The sequence below is a fragment of the Piliocolobus tephrosceles genome, chromosome 20 (genome assembly GCF_002776525.5).
Source record: "Piliocolobus tephrosceles isolate RC106 chromosome 20, ASM277652v3, whole genome shotgun sequence".
Lineage (NCBI taxonomy): Eukaryota > Metazoa > Chordata > Mammalia > Primates > Cercopithecidae > Piliocolobus > Piliocolobus tephrosceles.
Window position 1 is genome coordinate 40,947,186 of NC_045453.1, and position 19,851 is coordinate 40,967,036.

Sequence of the window (19,851 nt, forward strand, 5' to 3'; positions counted from 1 at the left end):
CCATATGCAAAAGAATGAAACCAGACTCTTATATCACACACAAAAATCAACTCAAAATGAATTATGGATTTACATATAAGACCTGAAGCTTTAAAACTCCTAGAAGAGAAACATAGGGAAAAAGCTTCATAACACTGGCCTTGGCAAAGATTTCATGGATACAACACCAAAAAGCACAGGCAACAAAAGCAAAAATAGACAAGTGGGACTACATCAAACTAGAAAGTTTCTGCACAGCAAAGGAAATGATTAAGAGAGCAAAAAGGTAATCTATTGAATGAGAGAAAATATTTGCAAAACACATATAAGGGGTTAATTTCCAAAACATATAAAGAACTCCAACAGTTTAATAGCAAAAAAACTAGTACTCTGATTAAAATATGGGCTAAAGACCTGAGTAAACATTTCTCCAATGTCTCCATAAAACATACAAATGGCCAACAGGTATATGAAAAGATCCTCATCACTAATCAGGGAAGTACAAATCAAAACCATGGAAAAATATCAGTTCATATCTGTTAGGATGACTATTCACAAAAAGAACAAAAGATAACAAGCATTGAAAAAGATGTGGAGAAACTGGAACTCTAGTACACTGTTGGTGGGAGTGTAAAATGGAAAACAGTAGGGAGATTCCTCAAAAAATTAAAACTAGAACTACTATTTGATCCAACAATCTCACTTTTGGGTATTTATCCAAAATAATTGAAATCAGGATCTCAAAGAGGTGTTAGCACTCCAGTGTTCATCATAGCACTATTCACAATAGTGAAGATTTAGAAACAACCAAAATGTTCATCAATGGATGAATGGACAAAGAAAATACACGTACAATGAAATATTACTCTGCCTTAAAAAGGAAGGAAATTTTGACACGTCATAACATGGATGAATTCTGAAGACATTATTTCTCTACCAAGTCCAATCTACTGATAAGCCCATCAAAGGCATTCTTTATTTCCGTTACAGAGTTTCTTTAATTCTAGCATTACTTTTTTATTCTTTATTATAAATTTCATCTTTCTGTTTACATTGCCCATCCTTTCTTGCACATTGTCCTCTTTTTCCTTTAGAGCCCTAGAGCCCTAGCATATTAATCAGTTATTTTAAATTCCTAGTCTGAAAAATCCAACATCTGCCATATCTGAGTCTGGCTCTGATGCTTGCTCTGTCTATTCAAACTATTTTTTTTTTTTTTTTTTTTTTGCCTTTTAGTGTGCCTTGTAATATTTTGTTGAAAGCCAGGCATGATGTACTAGGTAAATAGTCCTTTAGGGTGAATAGGTAAACAGGCCTTCAAGGTGAGGTTTCATGTTCATCTGGCTAGAAGTTAGGCTGTGTTTATCATTTGTTGTAGCTGCAAATGTAGGTATTGGAGGCTAAAATTCCCTTGGGTGTCCTTGTTTTTGTCTCCTTCCCTTGTCTTCAGGTTTCCCGATTGATTGACTGATTTGAGACAGAGTCTCACTCTGTCACCCAGGATAGGGTGCAGTGGTGTGATCTCGGCTCACTGCAACCTCTGCCTCCTGGGTTTAAGCAATTCTTATGTCTCAGCCTCTCAAGTAGCTGGAATTACAGGTACCTGCCACCACACGCAGCTAATTTTTGTATTTTTCGTAGAGACAGGTTCTGCGCTGTTGGCCAGGCTGGTCTTGAACTCCTGACCTCAGGTGATCCACTTGTCTTGGCCTCCCAAAGTGCTGAGATTATAGGCGTGGGCTACCGTGCCCAGCCTCCTTTTTTATTCAGACAAGGTCCCACTCTGTTGCTCAGGCTGGAGGGCAGTGGCGCCATCTCGGCTCACAGCAACCTCCGCCTCCTGTGTTTTAGCAATTCTCCCACCTCAGCCTCCTGAGTAGCTGGGAGTATAGATGTGTGCCACCATGACCAGCTAAGTTTTGTATTTTTTGGTAGAGACCAGCTTTCACCATATTCGCCAGGCTGGTCTCAAACTCCTGACCACAAGTGATACACCTGCCTCGGCCTCCCAAAGTGTTGGGGATTACAGGTGTGAGCGAGCCACCATGCCTGGCCTCCTAGAGACTTAACTAAGGTCTGAGACATGTGGTTCATTCAATTGTGTAATAGTTTCCTGCTACTAGACAGGATCCCTAGTGATGTGGTGGCAAGGTTTGGGGGAGAAGAAGCCTTTTATGGTCCTTGGATTAGGTTTCAGTCTTCTGTGACCTTCACAAGTGCTTCTCAGTTCCTATCTAACCCCTGCCTTTGCCCCATGTGACTCATGTTCTTCTGACTGAGGCTAGAAGCCTATATGCTGAGATGGCTGGCAAAGGATGGAGAACTGGGTTCATTCCCATTGGCCAATGGAGACTTCTTTTGACATCTCCTCTACACCAATTGACAATGACTGTGACTATGATTATTGCCTACTTTGCTGAGGATCAGGTCTCAGGATTATTCCCTTCTTAGAAACCTGGTTTGGATTTTTACAAATTTAAACCAAAATAAGGATAATAAAAGTCTTAGATTTTTCAGAAACTAGGTGAGCTAACAGGAAAAGTACAGGCAAGATAAAAATGAAGTGACAGGTAGAAAACAAAGGGAATACTCTGAATGGCCACACCTACTGGCACTGGGTTATTTTTCCAGAAGTATAATGCATAGCCTTACTTTAGGAACAAAGGACAGAATCTGTGTGGTGGTAAGAAAAGGCTCAGGGGCCACCGGTGCTGAGAGGCCAAAGGTCACATTCAAGAAAAACAGGCAACTGTGCTGATGAACACAGACAGCTGAGAACAGACATGTGAAGGCATCATCACATCTGAAGGAATGTTGAATTTCTAAATATGCTTCCAGCTCCTCATAAAGTGAATACAGGGTAAATTCTAAATGAACATAGTTCAAACCTATTATTCCAGGCACATGACTTTCAGCAACAAATTTTTCTCAGATGCAATAACTTCTTTCCTACATTTAACTTTGAAGAGGAGCTAAATTAAAATCACTGGATGGGATTCAATCTGTGTGATCACATTTTTATGACCTTGAGAAACCAAAGCTTTCATTTGACTTAGTTTAAAAGGCAGCATTACATTCTGTTTTCAGTCACACTCCAGGGGGAGAGAGAACAAAGCAACTTTGCAAGTACTTTGTTCAAGCCTGAATAAAGGCACATAGCACTTCATCGGCCTATTTGAGGCTGGAAAGCACAAAACCAATATGGACGGAGCAAAAGGTCAAATTGTCACTGCTTAGTTTTCTTTTCTTTTTTCTTTTTCTAATTAAAGAATCTAATTTGCTTTTTGAGCTTCCTATTTAACCTTATAAAATATTATCTTTGATGATACTCCAACTATCTAGGTAGTAAAGATTCACTGGGAGACAGCATAGGGTACCAGTTAACTCTGGTCACAGAGGGTCAGTCTGAAGCACACACAGCTGTTTTATGACTTCCCATATATTACGTAACTCCCTGTGCCTCAGTTTTCTTATCTGTAAAATGATGATGATGATAATAGGATTAAATGGTTATAAATAAAGGTGTTAAAACAGTGCCTGACATGGAGTCAATACTACTGAAGGGCATATCACCATTTTGGTTGTGATTTGTGGTAGAAAACAGAAATCAAGAGCATGCATTCTGGCATCAGACTGTTAGTTTAGACCCTAGCTGCCCCTCTGTGACCTGGGCAGGTTATTTAAGGTTTCTAAACCTCATCTGAAACATTCTACTTGGCACCTGCAGCATAACGCCCTCCTGGTTCTCCTTGTTCTTCCCTGCGGCATCTTCTCAGACTCCTTTGCTAGTTCCTTCTGATCTTCCCGATCCTGAATGTGGAGTCATGCCCTGGGGCCGCTTTCCTATTTATATTCACTCTTTAGTGTTCTTCTTAGGCCCCATGGCTTTAAAATGCATTTACACCCTGATGATTTACAAATTTATTTATCTAGCCCTGACCTCTTTCTGAATTCCAAGTTCATGAAATCCATCTGCCTACTCAGCATCTCCCTGTGAATGTCAAAAAGGCATCTCAAATCTAACATACCCAAACACTGTGTCTTGATTTTCTTTCCCTCAAGTCTGTGCCTCCTACATGTTCCTTATCTCAATAAATAACTCACTCTGCCCCCAAACCCTGGAGTCATCCTTCTACTCCCTTTCTCTCATAACCCAGACCCCCAACCCATAAAGAATCCAGATGGTTTTTTTTTTTTTTTTTTGAGACGGAGTCTCCCTCTGTTGCCCAGGCTGGAGTCCAGTGGCATGATTTCGGCTCATTGCAACCTCCACTTCCCGGGTTCAAGCAATTCTCCTGGCTCAGCTGCCCAAATAGCTGGGATTACAGGCACCCGCTGCCATGCCCGGCTAATTTTTATATTTTTAGTAGAGACGGGGTTTCACCATGTTGGCCAGGCTGGTCTTGAACTCCTGACCTCAAATGATCCACCCATCTCGGCCTCCCAAAATGTTGGGATGACAGACGTGAGCCACCACACCCAGCCCTCCAGCTGTTCTTTTATATAAAAATATATCCAGAATCTGACCACTTCTCACCACCCCGCTGCTGCCACCACAGTTCAAAGCAACAGCACCTCTCTGCGGGATCTCTGCAATATTCTCCAAACAGCACTCCTTGCTCCCACTCTTTCCCCCAGTTTATTTCCCGTAAGTGGCCAGAGTGATTCCTCATTTCAATTGAAGTTCAACCAAAAGTCCTTCCTTCAGCCTACTGACTCACGACGTGGCACACTGATGCTCTCTCACTCCAGCCTCTCCCTCCTCCCCAACACCTGTTCAGATTCAGGTGCACCAGCCACTTTGCTGTTCCAGGAAACACTCAGCACGCCCCCAATGCATGGCCTCTGTACTGTGGTTCCCTTTGCCTAGTATTCTCTTTCTCAAGACATATCCCATCTCTCTTCCCTCTCTCTCCCAGAGGAGAAAGGAAATATAAACTAAGAAAAAAACACATAAACCAGTGTAAAAGACGACAAAGAACAGATGAGGTTAAGTGGATAGAGAAGGCATGGGCACAACTGAATGTGGCTTACCAACTCTCTCACTTCGGGTCCTACTCAACTACCATCTTACCACAGAGACCTTTCCCCACTATCTTATATCTTATATTAAATTGCACCCATGCCTTCTCTATCTACTTAACCTGCTTATTCTTCATCATAATATATATATAATTTTTATTTTTTGAGACAGGATCTCACTTTGTCACCCACCTGGAGTGCAGTGGCACGATCTCGGCCCACTGCAGTCTCAACCTCCTGAGTTTAAGTGATCCTCCTGCCTCACCATCCCCAAATAGCTCAAGCATGTGCCACCACACCTGGCTAATTTTTTTGCATCTTTTGTAGAGATGAGGTTTTATCATGTTGCCAGGCTGGTCTCAAACTCCTGAGCGCAAGCAATCCACTCACCTCAGCCTCCTAAAGTGCTAGGATTACACGTTAGTCACCACGTCTGGCCCTTTGTCATAATACTTTTCACACAGATTGTTTACTGGTTTATATTTCCTTCCTCTCCTCCACATGCATGATCATAAGTACCATAAAAGCAAGAACAATGCCCGGCACAGAGCAGGTGTTCCATATTTAATGTCAAATGAATGTACCCTTTTTCTCGTTATCTGTAGACTCATAACAAATTACCTCAAAACTTAGTAGCTTAAAACAACAACCAAGTCATTATATTTCATGCTTTTGTGGATTAGGAAAGCAGGCAGGGAGTGGCTGGGTGACTCTTCTGTTTCACATATTATCAAGAGAGGGCATTTACTGATATTTAATCTCTGGATGGATTTATCTGGAGAGTCCAAGAAGGCTTCACCTATGTGTCCGGCACCTTGGTGGGGATGACTGGAAGGATAAGGCTCAGCAAGGACTATGGACTGGGGCACCTACACATAATTTCTTCAGCATAGCAGCCCTAGAATTATCAGACTTTCTATACGGTGGCTTGTAGTTCCCATAGTGAGAGTTGCAGCTAATAGGGTAGACATTGCAAGGCCTTTTATGTATAATTCAACCTCAAAAGTCATATAGCAACAGGCTGGGCATGGTGGCTCACGCCTGTAATCCCAGCACTTAATCCCAGCACTTTGGGAGGCCAAGGCGGGTGGATCACCTGAGAACATGACTTCGAGACCAGCCAGGCCAACATGGTGAAACCCTATCTCTACTAACAATACGAAATTAGCCGGGTGTGGTGGCACGTGCCTGTAATCCCAGCTACTCAGGAGGCTGAGGTGGCAGGATCACCTGAGCCTGGGGAGGTAGAGGCTGCAGTGGGTCACGATCGCACCACTGCACTCCAGCCTGGGCAACAGAGTGTGACCCTGTCACAAACAAACAAACAAAATACATTTTAAAGAATAAAATTTAAAACTTCTGCTCTGTAAAAGACACTGTTCAAAGGAAAAGACAAGCCATAGATTGGGAGAAAATATCTGCAAGGCGCACTATCCCCCTGATAAAGGACTGATATCCAAAATACAAAAAGAGCTATTAAAACTCAACGATAAGAAAACTAACAACTGAATTAAAAATGGGTGAGAGATCTGAACAGACATCTCATCAAAGAAGATACACAGATGGCAAATAAGCATATGAAAAGATGTTCAACATCATATGTCATTAGGGAACTGCAAATGAAAACAATCGCATACCACTAAACACCTTTTAGAATGGCTAAAATGTTAAAAACTGACAATACCAAATGCTGACAAGATGTAGAACAAGAACTCTCATTCATTGCTAGCGATAATGTAAAATGGCACAGCCACTTTGGAAGATGACAGTTCAGCAGTTTCTTACAAAGCTAAACACAGACTTACCTATTTAGCCATAGAAAAGAATGAGATCATGTTATTTACAACAACATTGATGGAATTGGAGGTCATTATGTTAAGTGATCTAAGCCAGGTACAGAAAGACAAACTTTGGATGTTCTCATTTATTTGGTGGAGCTAAAAATTAAAACAATTGAACTCATGGAGACAGATAGTAGAAAGATAGTTACCAGAGGCTGGGAAGTGTAGTGGGGCTCAGGGATGGGGGGAAGTGGGGATGGTTAATGGGTACAAAAAGATAAGTTAGAAAGAATGAATAAGATCTAGTATTTGATAGCACAACCGGATGACTATAGTAAATAATAATTTAATTGTACATTTAAAACTAAAAGAGTGTAACTGGACTGCTTATAACACAAAGGATAAATGCTTGAGGGGATGGATACCCCATTTACCATGAAGTAATTATTATACATTGCATGCTTGTATTAAAATATTTCATGTACCCTATAAATACATATATATACACCTATGTACCCACAAAAATTAAAAATTAAAAGTTAAAAAATAAACAACCCCAAACCAAAAACAGACTTACATATGATCCAGCAATGACCCTCCTTGGTATTTACCCAAATGAGTTGAAAACTTACGTCCACACAAAATCCTGCACAGAGATATTTATGGCAGCTTTATTCACAATTGCCAAAACCTGGAAGCCACCAAGATGTTCCTCAGTAGGTGAATGGATAAACTGTGGTACATCCAGACAATGGAGTATCATTCAGCACTAAAAATAAATAAGCTATGAAGCCATAAAAAGACACAGAAGAACCTTAAATTTACATTACTAAGTGAAAAAAGCCAATCTGATACTACTACTTGTTACATAATTCCCACTACTTGACATTCTGGAAAAGACAAGACGCTAAAAAGATCAGTACTTGCCAGGGGTTCAAGTGGGGTTAAAGGAAGAGGGGTGAGTAGATGGAGCACAGGTCATTTTCAAGCAGAGAAACTATTTTTTAATGATACTTTAAAGGTGGGTACATGTCATTATGCATTGATACATAAAACAAAGCAGGCTGGGCACAGTGGCTCACACCTGTAATCCCAGCACTCTGGAGGCAGGCAAATCTCCTGAGGTTAGGAGTTCGAGAACAACCTGGCCAACATGGTGAAACCCCATCCCTATTAAAAATACAAAATTAGTTGGATGTGCTGGCACATGCCTGTAATGCCAGCTACTTGGGAGGTTGAGGCATGAGAACAGTTTGCACCTGGGAGGTGGAGGTTGCAGTGAGCCGATATCGTGCCATTGCACCCCAGACTGGGTGACAAGAGCGAAACTCCATCCCCACCCCCACCCCCACCCCCCCCAAAAAAGCGAAACAAACAAAAAACCCACTAGCATGAGAAACTGCTTGTTGGTGAATGCAGACAGGGACACCCACTTTTAAAGTCCCTATCAGTCTATAATGTTCTACTACTGCTTACCTGAGTATGAAAATGCACTTGCTCGGACAGTGAAGGTACAAGGTGAGGGGAAGCACAGGTTACCTTGGCTGCTGAATCACTTGCTCAGCTACTTTGTTACCATGTGTTCCCACAAGCAACCCTGAATATGTCCAATTCAACCTGTTCCCAGTCATTATGGGTAGACACTTCCATCCATACAATCCTTGCTTCCAATTCTTCAACTGAGTTGTATTAATTTTCTTATTGCTGCATCACAAATTACCACATTTATTATTTCTTAGTTCCCATGAGACAGGAGTCTGGATCTGGGTTAGTGGGGTCATCTGCTCAAGGTCTCACCACGCTGAAATTAAGGTGTCTGCTGGAGATGTAATCTCATCTAAGGCTCAGGGACCTCTTCCAAGCTCACTGGTTATTGGCAGAATCAATTTCCTTGTGGCTGTAGGACCGAGGCCCTCAGCCCCTAGAGGCTGCATGCCATTTCCTGTCATGTGGTCTTTCCCACAAGATGACAGTTTGCTTCTTCAGGCAAACAGGAGAGTATCTTAGCTGCTTTAACTCTCTGGCTTCAGGATGGGCGCGGTGGCTCATGCCTCTAATCCCAGAACTTTGGGAGGGCAAGGCGGGCAGATCGCTTGAGGTCAGCAGTTCAAGACCAGCCTGGCCAATATGGTGAAACCAGGTCTCTACTAAAAATACAAAAATTGGCCAGGAGCGGTGGCTCATGCCTGTAATCTCAGCACTTTGGGAGGCCGAGGCGGGTAGATCACCCGAGGTAGGGAGTACAAGACCAGTCTGACCAACATGGAGAAACCAAGTCTCTCTAAAAACAAAACAAAACAAAACAAAACAAAACACAAAAATTAGCCGGGCATGGTGGCACATGCCTGTAATCCCAGCTACTCAGGAGGCTGAGGCAGAAGAATCGCTTGAACCCAGGAGGCAGAGGTTGTGGTGAGCTGAGGTTGCACCATTCATTGCACTCCAGCCTGGGCAATGAGAGCAAAACTCCATCTCAAAAAAAAAAAAAACAAAAACAAAACAAAACAAATTAGCCAGACCTGGTGGCGGGCACCTGTAATCCCAACTATTTGTAAGGCTAAGGCAGAAGAATAGCTTGAACCCAGGAGACAAAGGTTGCAGTGAGCTGAGATTGTGCCACCAGCTTCAGTAAGGGCCAGTCTCTCTTAAAGTCTCATCTGATTAGGTCAGGTCCACCTTGAATAATTTTCATTTGACTAGCTCAAGGGCAAATGATTTGGGACCTTCATTATATCTGCAAAATCCTTCATCTTTGTCACGTGACAGTTTCATCACAGGAGTAAAATCCACCAGACTCCCAATCCTGCCCACTCTCAAGGCAAGGGGATTACACAGGGCACAAACAATAGGAAGAGAGAATCTCAGGGCCATCTGCACTTCTGCCTACCACACGGATGATTAATCCTAATGAACTAACGCTGTCAGGTTAATCCTCCTAAATCAAGCCTCATCACACTGTCCTCCTCCTAAAATAACCTTGAACAGCTTTACAAAGCATAGAGAGTGAATTCTAAATTCATTAACCTGATATTCTAGGCCTTTCCCAACCTCACCCTAGGTGACATTTTGAACCTTAACTCCAAAAGGCCCTCCTCACCCATGCAGTCCTTTGCTCTGCCCCTCCCATGTCCTCTGTGTTCTCTGCTCTGCATTCCTTCTTGCATTTTCCTCCAGACCCTATTTGCTCTTTCCCTCCTCTTCCTCCTTCAAAGCCTATACAGACTTCAAGATGTTGCACAGATTCTACATTCCAGATCATATGCTCCTGTGTGTCCTCCTTTGTCCCATTTATGCATCTTTGCTAATTAAATTCTTCAAGTGATTTTTCTCCAGGCCCCCAACAGACCCTAAAGTCAACTGAAATACTGAACTGTTGAGGTTACAGTGTTAGCTCTATAAATATGATGCTATGGTCTCAGACTAATAATTAACCCTCAGAGCAAAGGAGAAGAGCTCCAACTAAACAATAAATTAACAAAATGTGGGGCCTTAAATGCAGTGGTGATGTCAGGGAGTTAACTAGCATCATTTAAAACCACCTTCGACTGATTCCTGGAGAATATTTTTACCCAGAAAATCAGTAGGCTCAAATTTGATAATACAGACACAAAAACAACCACTGCTGACTGACATTTTCATTCTGGGGGCATTTTAGTAAGAGAAATACTCAAAATTCCCCACATGCCCATATTTTCCAATAAATACTGGAAAACTATATGCCAAAACTCCAAGGAGCCTGACTTTATGCCTCCAAGATCATTTTTAAAAAAGTCTTTCGAATGGAGACAGAATGAACATTCTTGACTCTTAGAGAAATGTTAAGTAGGAATTCCATACACATACTCAATTTTTTTCACCTCAGAAAAAGACTGAGTCCTGGGTAAGTATATTAGTCCCCTTGTTAGCCTACCAAAGTACTAACTGGTCCATCATGCCATAAAAATAAGCCCACAAACACAAAACTACAGATAGATAACATTCTATCTCCAGTAATAAAGTTTCTGATGATGTAATATGTATTACCTGTGCCTCTTTGATGAAAGTATTATTACTAGAAAAATCCATTTGGCTTGCCTCTCCAATAAATCAAATTTCTCAATGACAGGAACCATGTTGGTTCTTCCATCCCTAGTACAAGAACTTTTACTTGGATATGCTCTTAATAAATATTTCCTGAACATCAGTTTGGATACAATCTATAAATTAAAGCCTATTAATAAACTTTTCACCATAAGGAGACAATGAATGGTAAGAGGCAATATATTAAAAGGTACAACGGTGTTCTAAAAGAGAACATATGCCCTCATATACAAAAATGCCCACTTGGCTTTTCACTCCTGCCACTTTGTGGCAATGAAAGGGTGACCAGTATTACGGTGTAACAGAAAATTCTGGAGGTGGGGCAGTGGTGTGACATTCAGGCAGACAGGGTGCGGGGTGTCCTGCCCCAGCAGATCCAGCAGAACTATATGACACCACCCTGCCCCGGCCTTTGTTTCCTCATTTGTAAAAGGTGAGATCTACCTTAGGTTGTTTACTTAGGTTCCTTCCACCCCTAAAAGAGATTTGATGTTATTAATGCCATTTTTCAGCACAGAATCAGTTTCCAACAGTTAACAAGTTTGCTACACAGTAGATACACAAGAACCTTCTACAGTGTTTTCTTCTAGCATCTCCGATCAGTAGCACAAAAGCATATATAAATTTTTATCAGTTGGATAATGTAAGTTCTCAAAATGTATAACACTGATGTTCCCATTTAACATTAGAGATTCCAATGTTTCCTATTTACATTCAAAAAAGGAAATCTGGCTTATATACACAATTGGAAGAACTTATTAACTCATATTTAATCAGATGACAAAAATGATACTATGGCAAGGAATATAAGGATTAAGCAAATTAATTAGACATAAAGTTCTCAGACTCTAATACTGCATTCCTAGTAAGTTTAACTGTCACCTTCTGTGCTACCAAAACTGCAAAACAGATTTATTTTCTGAAAGGCTCGAGAGTAGGGTGTTGGGAATGCCTTATTACGTTAACCAGGGATTGTGTGTATATAATTGCAAGCTGCAATCACCATGACTCAATTATATCCAAACTTTTAAAGCTTTTCTGTTAAAGAAAGAAGGAAGGGAGGAAGGAAAGAAAGAAGAAAGAAGGACAGAAAGAAAATTAGGTCTTGCCTAAAAGATTACTTATGAGACTTAAGGAATTTACACATTCATGGCTGAGTGCTCAATAATACATTCCCAGTGGAATGGTCTCTAGAAATGTCTACAATTAAAAACAGAACAGTAGAAAAAAAAAATTGAATGGCTTACTCTCTAGTTGGTGCGTTAGTGGAGGATTCCTTTTCTGAATCAGGAGAGCTTAGGGTTTGCAAAATACAATTATTTTTTTCAGTGGATAGGGCATCTCTTTCTTGCTCAGCATGGATTAATTTTAAGGCCTCTATTCCATCTTCTCTCTCCATCTTGCCACCTGGATTTGGCTGTGGTTCTGGGCTCTTTAAAAACAGGTCATCTTCACTTATTGAAACAGTGAGGTCACTGCTGGTGCTCCAACTTTCCTCCTCCTTCTCTTCCTGCTTTTTTCTGAAGGGCTTTTGTGACTTTGGGTCCCCGTGAGCAAGGTGATCTGCAAGTGGGGACACGAATCGATTACCAATCACTGACTTCAGGGGGAAGCAAGGTAACACACAGCAGAATCACTCATCGGTTAAAAACACGGAGAAGCAGCCCACACACAATTCATTACAGAACTTAAAAGCTTAAACATATTTTCAAATGTTTAAAAAAATCACAGTGGGTTTAAAAATCAGCAAATTCACTTGCATGTACATTTTTAAGAGTTCATTAGAATGGAATTTGTTGGCAAAGATACTATTTTATGACAAAGAGTGATAATTAGAGAGTATATTTTGTCTTACATAAGATCACTACCACCCAGAAAAATCAGCAACCAAACTCAGCCTCTCATCCCACCTGAAACACCTTCCCAAGGAGAATGCTTCTCTTGAGACCACTTATTTTCAGATTCACAGTATTCTGAAACTGATATCGGAGAGACTGGCGGGCTGGCTCTTTTTTCCTCAACTTCAATATGTTCCCGTGTCAGTATTTCTCCCTCTGATCCCTCTGATCTGCTGGAACTGTCACACTTTAAATCAGTGGTTCTGTTCTCTGGACTTAATCTTTCCTGTAACGGGGAATTGAGCTCAGCAGACTTTTTGCCTTCAGATAAATTACTCTTGCCATGACGTGTATTACTTCCTATCTCCAAACAATGAGTGTGTTCCTCCTCAGACAATACACTGGCTGTGACTGGCGTTTTCTCACCAATCTGAAGAGATGCCTTTCCATCTATGCTGTCAGACTTATTTAAGCACTGTGTGTCATTACTAGTTTGTACTACACAGCTGTCTGTCACATTACTTCTCTGGGCTATCTGTCGGTGTGAATGTGGGTCAGGAATTGAAAAGTTCTTTGTGGGTTGGGGAGATTTGTGCTCTGTACTGAAATCTCCCATGCTTGAGACGGCTGACATTTGGCGGCCCATAAAGATTGTTGCTGGTTGATACAATCCTCTTGACATGGCTGTTCCTGAGTTAATTCCCTCCTGCATTGCAATCTGCAATACCAAAAGAGATGTGAGCTAAACATATTGTGTATAAACAATTAGGTGGGGTTTTTTTTTTTTCCCAGAAATGAAAGGAGGTCAAACAAAGCATGATTACTGAAATCAGCACCTACCATGTTTTATTAAACTCATGGCTTCCTACATAATGAATGAGCAAAAAGCAGTAAAGTCCATACAATTTAATTTTAATAACAATGATAGTTCATAAAACCAACATAGTAAAGGAAGTAGGCCAGGTGTGGTGGCTCACGCCTGCAACCCCAGCACTTTGGGAGGCTAAGGTGGGCAGATCACCTGAGGTCAGGAGTTCGAGACCAGCCTGGCTGACATGGTAAAACTCTGTCTCTGCTAAAAATACAAAAATTAGCCAGGCATGGTGGCAGGTGCCTGTGATGCCAGCTGTTTGGAAAGCTGAGGCAGGAGAATCACTTGAACCCGGGCAGCAGAGATTGCTGTGAGCCGAGATCATGCCACTGCACTCCAGCCTGGAGACTCCATCTCAAAAAAAAAAAAGAAAGTACAGAATATATGTTTTTGAAAAAAGAAATACATGCTTTGAAAAGACATCATTAGGAAAGTGAAAATAGAACCCACACAATGGGAGAAAATATTATAAATTATGTATCTGATAAGGGTCTAGTATCCAAAATACATAAAGAAGTCATATAATTACATAATAAAAAGACAAATAGCCCTTAAAAGTGGGAAAAGGATTTAGACAGACATTTCTCCAAAGAAGATATATGAATGGCCAATAAACACATAAAATGATACTATGGATACTCATTAGGGAAACATAATTCAAAAGCACAATAAGATATCACTTTACCCACTATGATGGCTGTCTTGGTCTGTTCACGCTGCTATAACAAAATACCATAAACTAGACGGTACATAAATAACAGAAATTTGTTTCTGATAGTTCTGGAGGCTAGGAAGTCCAAGATCGAGGCAGGCGCCAGCAGACTCTGGGTCTGGTAAGGAACTGCTTTCTCTCGGACAGCATCTTTCTGCTGTGTGCTTGCAGGGTGGAAGGGACAGGCAAATTTCCCCAGGCCTCTTTTATAAAGAAACTAATCGTGCCCATGAAGGCTCTGCCCCCTTGATTCAATCACTTCCCAAAGTCCTCACCCTCAAAAACCAACACCTTGGGGATTAGAATTTCAATACATGACTTGTGCCGGGGGCGGGGGGGACACAAATATTCAGCCCATATCAATGGCTATACTAAGAAAGACAGATGTTTTAAGGATATTTAAGATGGAGAGTACCCCTCCAGTAATTAGGAGAAATATGAGATAGAAATAAAGACATTATCACTTACAGGTTCTGGGGAGTACACGGCATACCTGGAGGCCAGCACACAAACGTCAGGGAGCGCAGGCAGACAGAGAAAGAAAAGGGACCCGTGTCCTCACATAGTGGAAGCAGTGGTTTGAGGGGAAGGACACATGAGCCAATGTCTTTACTGGGTCCCAGGTGTTACTCAAACAGGTTTCCCACAGGCAGCATGGGGAGTTTCAACTGGTGAGTTTAAAGCAAGCAGGCATGAGTTTTGGGAGGTTACCCAGTGACTGAGAGGTGGTCACTGTGGCATATGGTCCATGGGGAATGTGAAGGTCAGAAGGGCCTGTCAAGCAGGCTGCATCCAGCTGTCCCACAGGGAAGTGGTCACCAGAGAGCAGCTATGTAAGGCAGGTATCCGGACCGACCACACTGAGGAAATGGGGAGGAAGGTGGAACTGCCAACTGTGTCAGGGGTCACTCAGTCCTGCTTCTGGTATGAGAAGGTTCAACTTAGATTTAAAATGGATGTTGAGGCAACATAAAATTATAAGAATTCACTACAGCCGGGTGCGGTGGCTCGAGCCTGTAATCCCAGCACTTTGGGAGGCTGAGACGGGCGGATCACGAGGTCAGGAGATCGAGACCATCCTGGCTAACATGGTGAAACCCCGTCTCTACTAAAAAAATACAAAAAACTAGCCGGGGGCGAGGTGGTGGGCGCCTGTAGTCCCAGCTACTTGGGAGGCTGAGGCAAGAGAATGGCGTAAACCCCAGAGGCGGAGCTTGCAGTGAGCTGATATCCGGCCACTGCACTCCAGCCTGGGTGACAGAGCGAGACTCTGTCTTGGAAAAAAAAAAAAAAAGAATTCACTACAACAAGCAATAACGAGTGTTGTCCAGGATGTGGAAAAACTAGAATCATACACTGCTGATGGGAATATAAAACGGTGCAGCCACTTTAGAAGAGTTTGGCAGCTCCTGAAAAAGTTAAACAGAGTTATCATCTGACCAGCAATTCCATATCTAGGCAGAGGTATGGAGAATGTAAACATATGACTACACAAAATCTTGTACAAGGATGTGCACAGCAACATTATTTATGATAGCCAAAAGTGGAGATAACTCCAATGGCCAACATTAGATGACTAGATAAAATGTAATATTCACACAAGAGAATAATTTTCAGCCACGAAAAGAAATGAATTACTGATACCTGTTACATCATGGATGAACTTCGAAAATATGCTAAATGAGAAGCCAGTCACAAAAGACCATATACTGTAAGATTTCATTTATGAAAATGTTCAGAATAGGCAAATTTTTAGAGACAGGAAGTAGTTAACTGTTTGCCCCAGGCTGGGGACTGAAGGGCTGGGGTGGGTGGTGGGGAGTAGAAGGAATTGGGGGAGGTAAAGAGCGATTGCTAACAGGTATGGGGTTTCTTTTTCAGGAATGAAAGTATGCTCACATTGATTGTGATTATGGCTGTGCAACTCTTAATAAGAACTATAAAGCTGTCACAAAAACAGAAAATGAACAAATGAATAAAAAATCCTTAGAAAAGAAATTAAGTTATGCAGCCAGGAAGAGATTAGGAAGAGTTCCTGGCCCTGAGGCTGAGGTGGGAGGATTGTTTGAGCCCAGGAACTTGAGACCAGCCTTGGCAACACAGTGAGACTCCATCTCTACAAAATAAAAAATTTTTTAAAAATTTTTAATTAAAAAATATTTGGGCACCTGTAATTCCAGCTACTCAGGGGGCTGAGGCAGGAGATTTCGCTTGAACCCAGGAGGCAGAGGTTGCAGTGAGCCGAGCTCCATATATATATATATGTATAAAATTAGCTAGGCATGGTGGCACACACCTGTGGTCCCAGCTACTTGGAGACTGAGGCAGGAGAATTGCTTGGGCCCAGGAAGTCAAAGCTGCAGTGAGCTATGATCGCACCACTGCACTCTAGCCTGGGCTACAGAGTGAGGCCATGTCTCAAAAAAAATTAGGAAAAGTACATCTCTCCCATCTCTCCCCATAGAGGGAGGAGGGACAGGAAGATCCAGCAGGATAGAAAAGTATAGAGGAAAAAGGAAGTTCTACCTCCACGATCCTTTAGTCCTCTAGCTGTTCTCCCCAGAGAAAGCAACTCTAAGTTTCTTGCAGAAAGGACCTTGATACACTAGTAGGTATGTGCGTAAAGGGTGACATACTTTGCATTATATAATTATAATTTTTATTATATTCAATTTTAACAGCAGCATATTATCCTGTTCTATAGATGTACCATAATTTATGTGAACAGTCTGCTATTGAAGGACATTGGTTTGTTTCCCACCATCTTCCACTCCAAATCATGCTGCAGTGATTATCCCTGAGTGTATGTCTCTCTGCACACAGGCAAGTATATCAGTAGGATACTTTTCTAGAACTGAAATTGCTGGGTCAAGCCTGCCTTATAGAATATTGTCATTTTACCATCCAAAGAGGCCATTATGTCATTTTACAGAATTTTCCATTATACCATATGGTTTAAATAGCAAACTGATATTAATCAACATTCTGATTCATCAATATGAATAGTATTTGTAATATACTGGTGTCTTCTATTCCTTTTGTAATAAAAAAGCTGATATATGTTATACTGATATAATAAAAACAAATTTTAAAACAGGAAAAATTATCTATTACCACTATCGTAATCTAACAACTACTTTCATTTTTCCTGTTATAAAAAAACTAGTTGTGTAAATGGATGGCTCTGAGGGATGGGCTACTGTGGAGACTTTAGCAAGGCTAAAAGGGCTGAGGCCTCAGAGTGGCTGTGCAATAGCAGTCATTTGGTGGAGACATGAGGCAAATCAGTGATCAGACTTAGAAGTCTGAGAAGGCTTTAATTTTTCATTTTCAAGACCAGTTTATGAAGTGGTAATGCACCAACACCAGAGCAATGACTAACCCAGTACAGGGAGGACATGGCCGGCCTAAGCACCTTCCTCTTTTGATCTGCTAAAGGCCAAGCCAAAGCACAAAAGAAGGCACATTTCAGATATGAGAAAGACACCTGAGGAGGGCCAAAGGACGTGCCCCTGAGTTGCTGTGCTCAATTAGTAATTCTCAAATGTCTCCGACCCCCTAAGAGAAGCAAAACTGAACAACGAATCCAGAGCCAAGAACTGGAGAGAAACAGCAATCAGATTGATAATCTGCAGAGTCAGGAAAGTAGCAGGGAACCAAGATGTACTTATAGTAAATGCTTCAGAACTACAGAAACTGAAAATAAGGACCCAATTCAAGAGACAACACTGTTAGCAGAGGTTTATTTCCCAAAAAGAGGAGCATTTATCATTTTCTGTCATAGCAAGTAGTTATTAACTGTTTTGCAATTTTGCCAAGCATTGCCAGACTTCTTGGGATACTGAAATCTGGGTCCTCAACAAACTCTAGTAATATACTAATTAATAAGTACATGGCATGTTAGTGGCCTGTAACAAATTAGGAGTTATAGAAAAGTGGCCCTTAATTATGTGTAAAAATAAAAGTCTGTGGACGATGCATCATTCATCCAAGCACCCAAAAAAGGCAACATGTACTTGAGGATATGCTTCAACTCAATAGGAAGGTTGTCTTCCTGCACTATTTCTAGTTGTTGCCAGTATTATTCATAGGGAGCAGTAACTTTTTATTTTGACATAATTTAAACAATATTTTTTATTTATAGAGATGTGGTCTATGTTGCCCAGGGTGGACTCGAACTCCTGGGCTCAAGTGATCCTCTTGCCTCGGTCTCCCAAGTAGCTGGGACTGCAGGTGTGCATCAACATGCGCGACTTTGATATAATCTTACACCTACAGAAACATTGTAAAAATAATACAAAACATTCCCCTAACAGTGTTTAGCCAGATTTACCAAATGTTTACATTTTATCCCATTTATCACTTTCTCTCCCTCTACATATATGTGTTTGTCTCCGTATGTGTGTATACTTAAATATAAGCATACGATTTTTTCTGAATCATTTGAGGGTAAGTTGGGACACCCTGCCTATTTACCACTAAGCACTTCAGTGAGCATTTCCAAAAGCACAGGGACACGCTCGTTCTTGAGCAAAGTTCATGATTGGAATCAGAAAATTTAACATTGATATAATCTGGTTTTCTATTCCACAACCCATAATCCAATTTTGTCAATTGGGCCAATAATAAGCCAGTAACAAAGTCATTTATTATTATCATCAAGTATTATATACTATACATAATTGTTTCTGCTATACTTTTATACAACTGGCAGCACAGTAGGCTTGCTGACACCAGCATCACCACAAACATGTCAGGAATGCATTACACTACAATGTTAAGTCACAAGCAATAGGAATTTTTTCAGCTCCATTATAACCCTATGTCTAAGACTGACAACAATGTAATACCATTCTATAAACATTAAATTTTTAAAAATTTAAATTATAACAATCCTGGATTGGGTCCTGGAACAACAAAAAAAGAAGACACTAATGGTAAAACTGGTAATATCTGAATCAAGTCTAGAGTTTAGTTAATAGTAATGTATCTGTGTTGGTTTCCTAGATTTGACAAGTGTAGCATGGTAATGTAAGATGGTAACAATGGTGGCAACTAGGTGAGGGATCCAAGAGAACACTTTGTACTATCTCTGCAACTTTTCTGCAACTCTAAAATTACTGTAAAATAAAGATGATTTTTAAAAAATTATAACCCCCCAGTACTGAGGAAGGTTAGGTGAAATAGAAGCTCTCACACTGTTGGAGGCTGAATAAATGGGCAGAATCCTCTTAGGAAAGAATCTGGCATCAAGAGTCCTAACCATACTTGTTGCTTTGATTCAGTAGTTCTATATGGAAATCCATCATAATAAGGAAATAAAGCTAATAGAAAAAAACAGCTATGTGGACAAACAAGTTCACTTAGAGCATTATTTAAAATCATAAAAAGTTGGAAGCAACCTGTATGACTATAAAATAGGGAAAGGTCATGAAGTCATATAAATTAGGCAAATAAAGACTATGTCATAACAAAAATACTTACACTTTAAAAATTACATACTCAGTATGCTTATACCTATATAAAATAAATCTAAACACAGGAAAAAGATATTTACCAAAACGTGTT

At 40.9% G+C, this 19,851-nt stretch overlaps 1 protein-coding gene across 10 annotated transcripts in view; it reads right to left on the reverse strand.

Annotated features, from left to right (window-relative positions):
• The window catches only part of KIZ (kizuna centrosomal protein), a 131,661-nt gene that overhangs the window by 73,985 nt on the left and 37,825 nt on the right, over positions 1–19,851 (reverse strand). For all 10 annotated transcript variants that reach the window (XR_003306889.1, XR_003306890.1, XM_023191872.3 and 7 more), the window contains 2 exons: positions 12,773–13,418; positions 12,110–12,425 (listed from right to left, as the gene is read on the reverse strand). Coding sequence is in view for 8 of the 10 variants with exons in the window: in XM_023191872.3 (XP_023047640.1) it covers positions 12,110–12,425; positions 12,773–13,418 (962 nt within the window). In the remaining 2 variants the exon portion in view is untranslated. The remainder of the gene's footprint in view (positions 1–12,109; positions 12,426–12,772; positions 13,419–19,851) is intronic.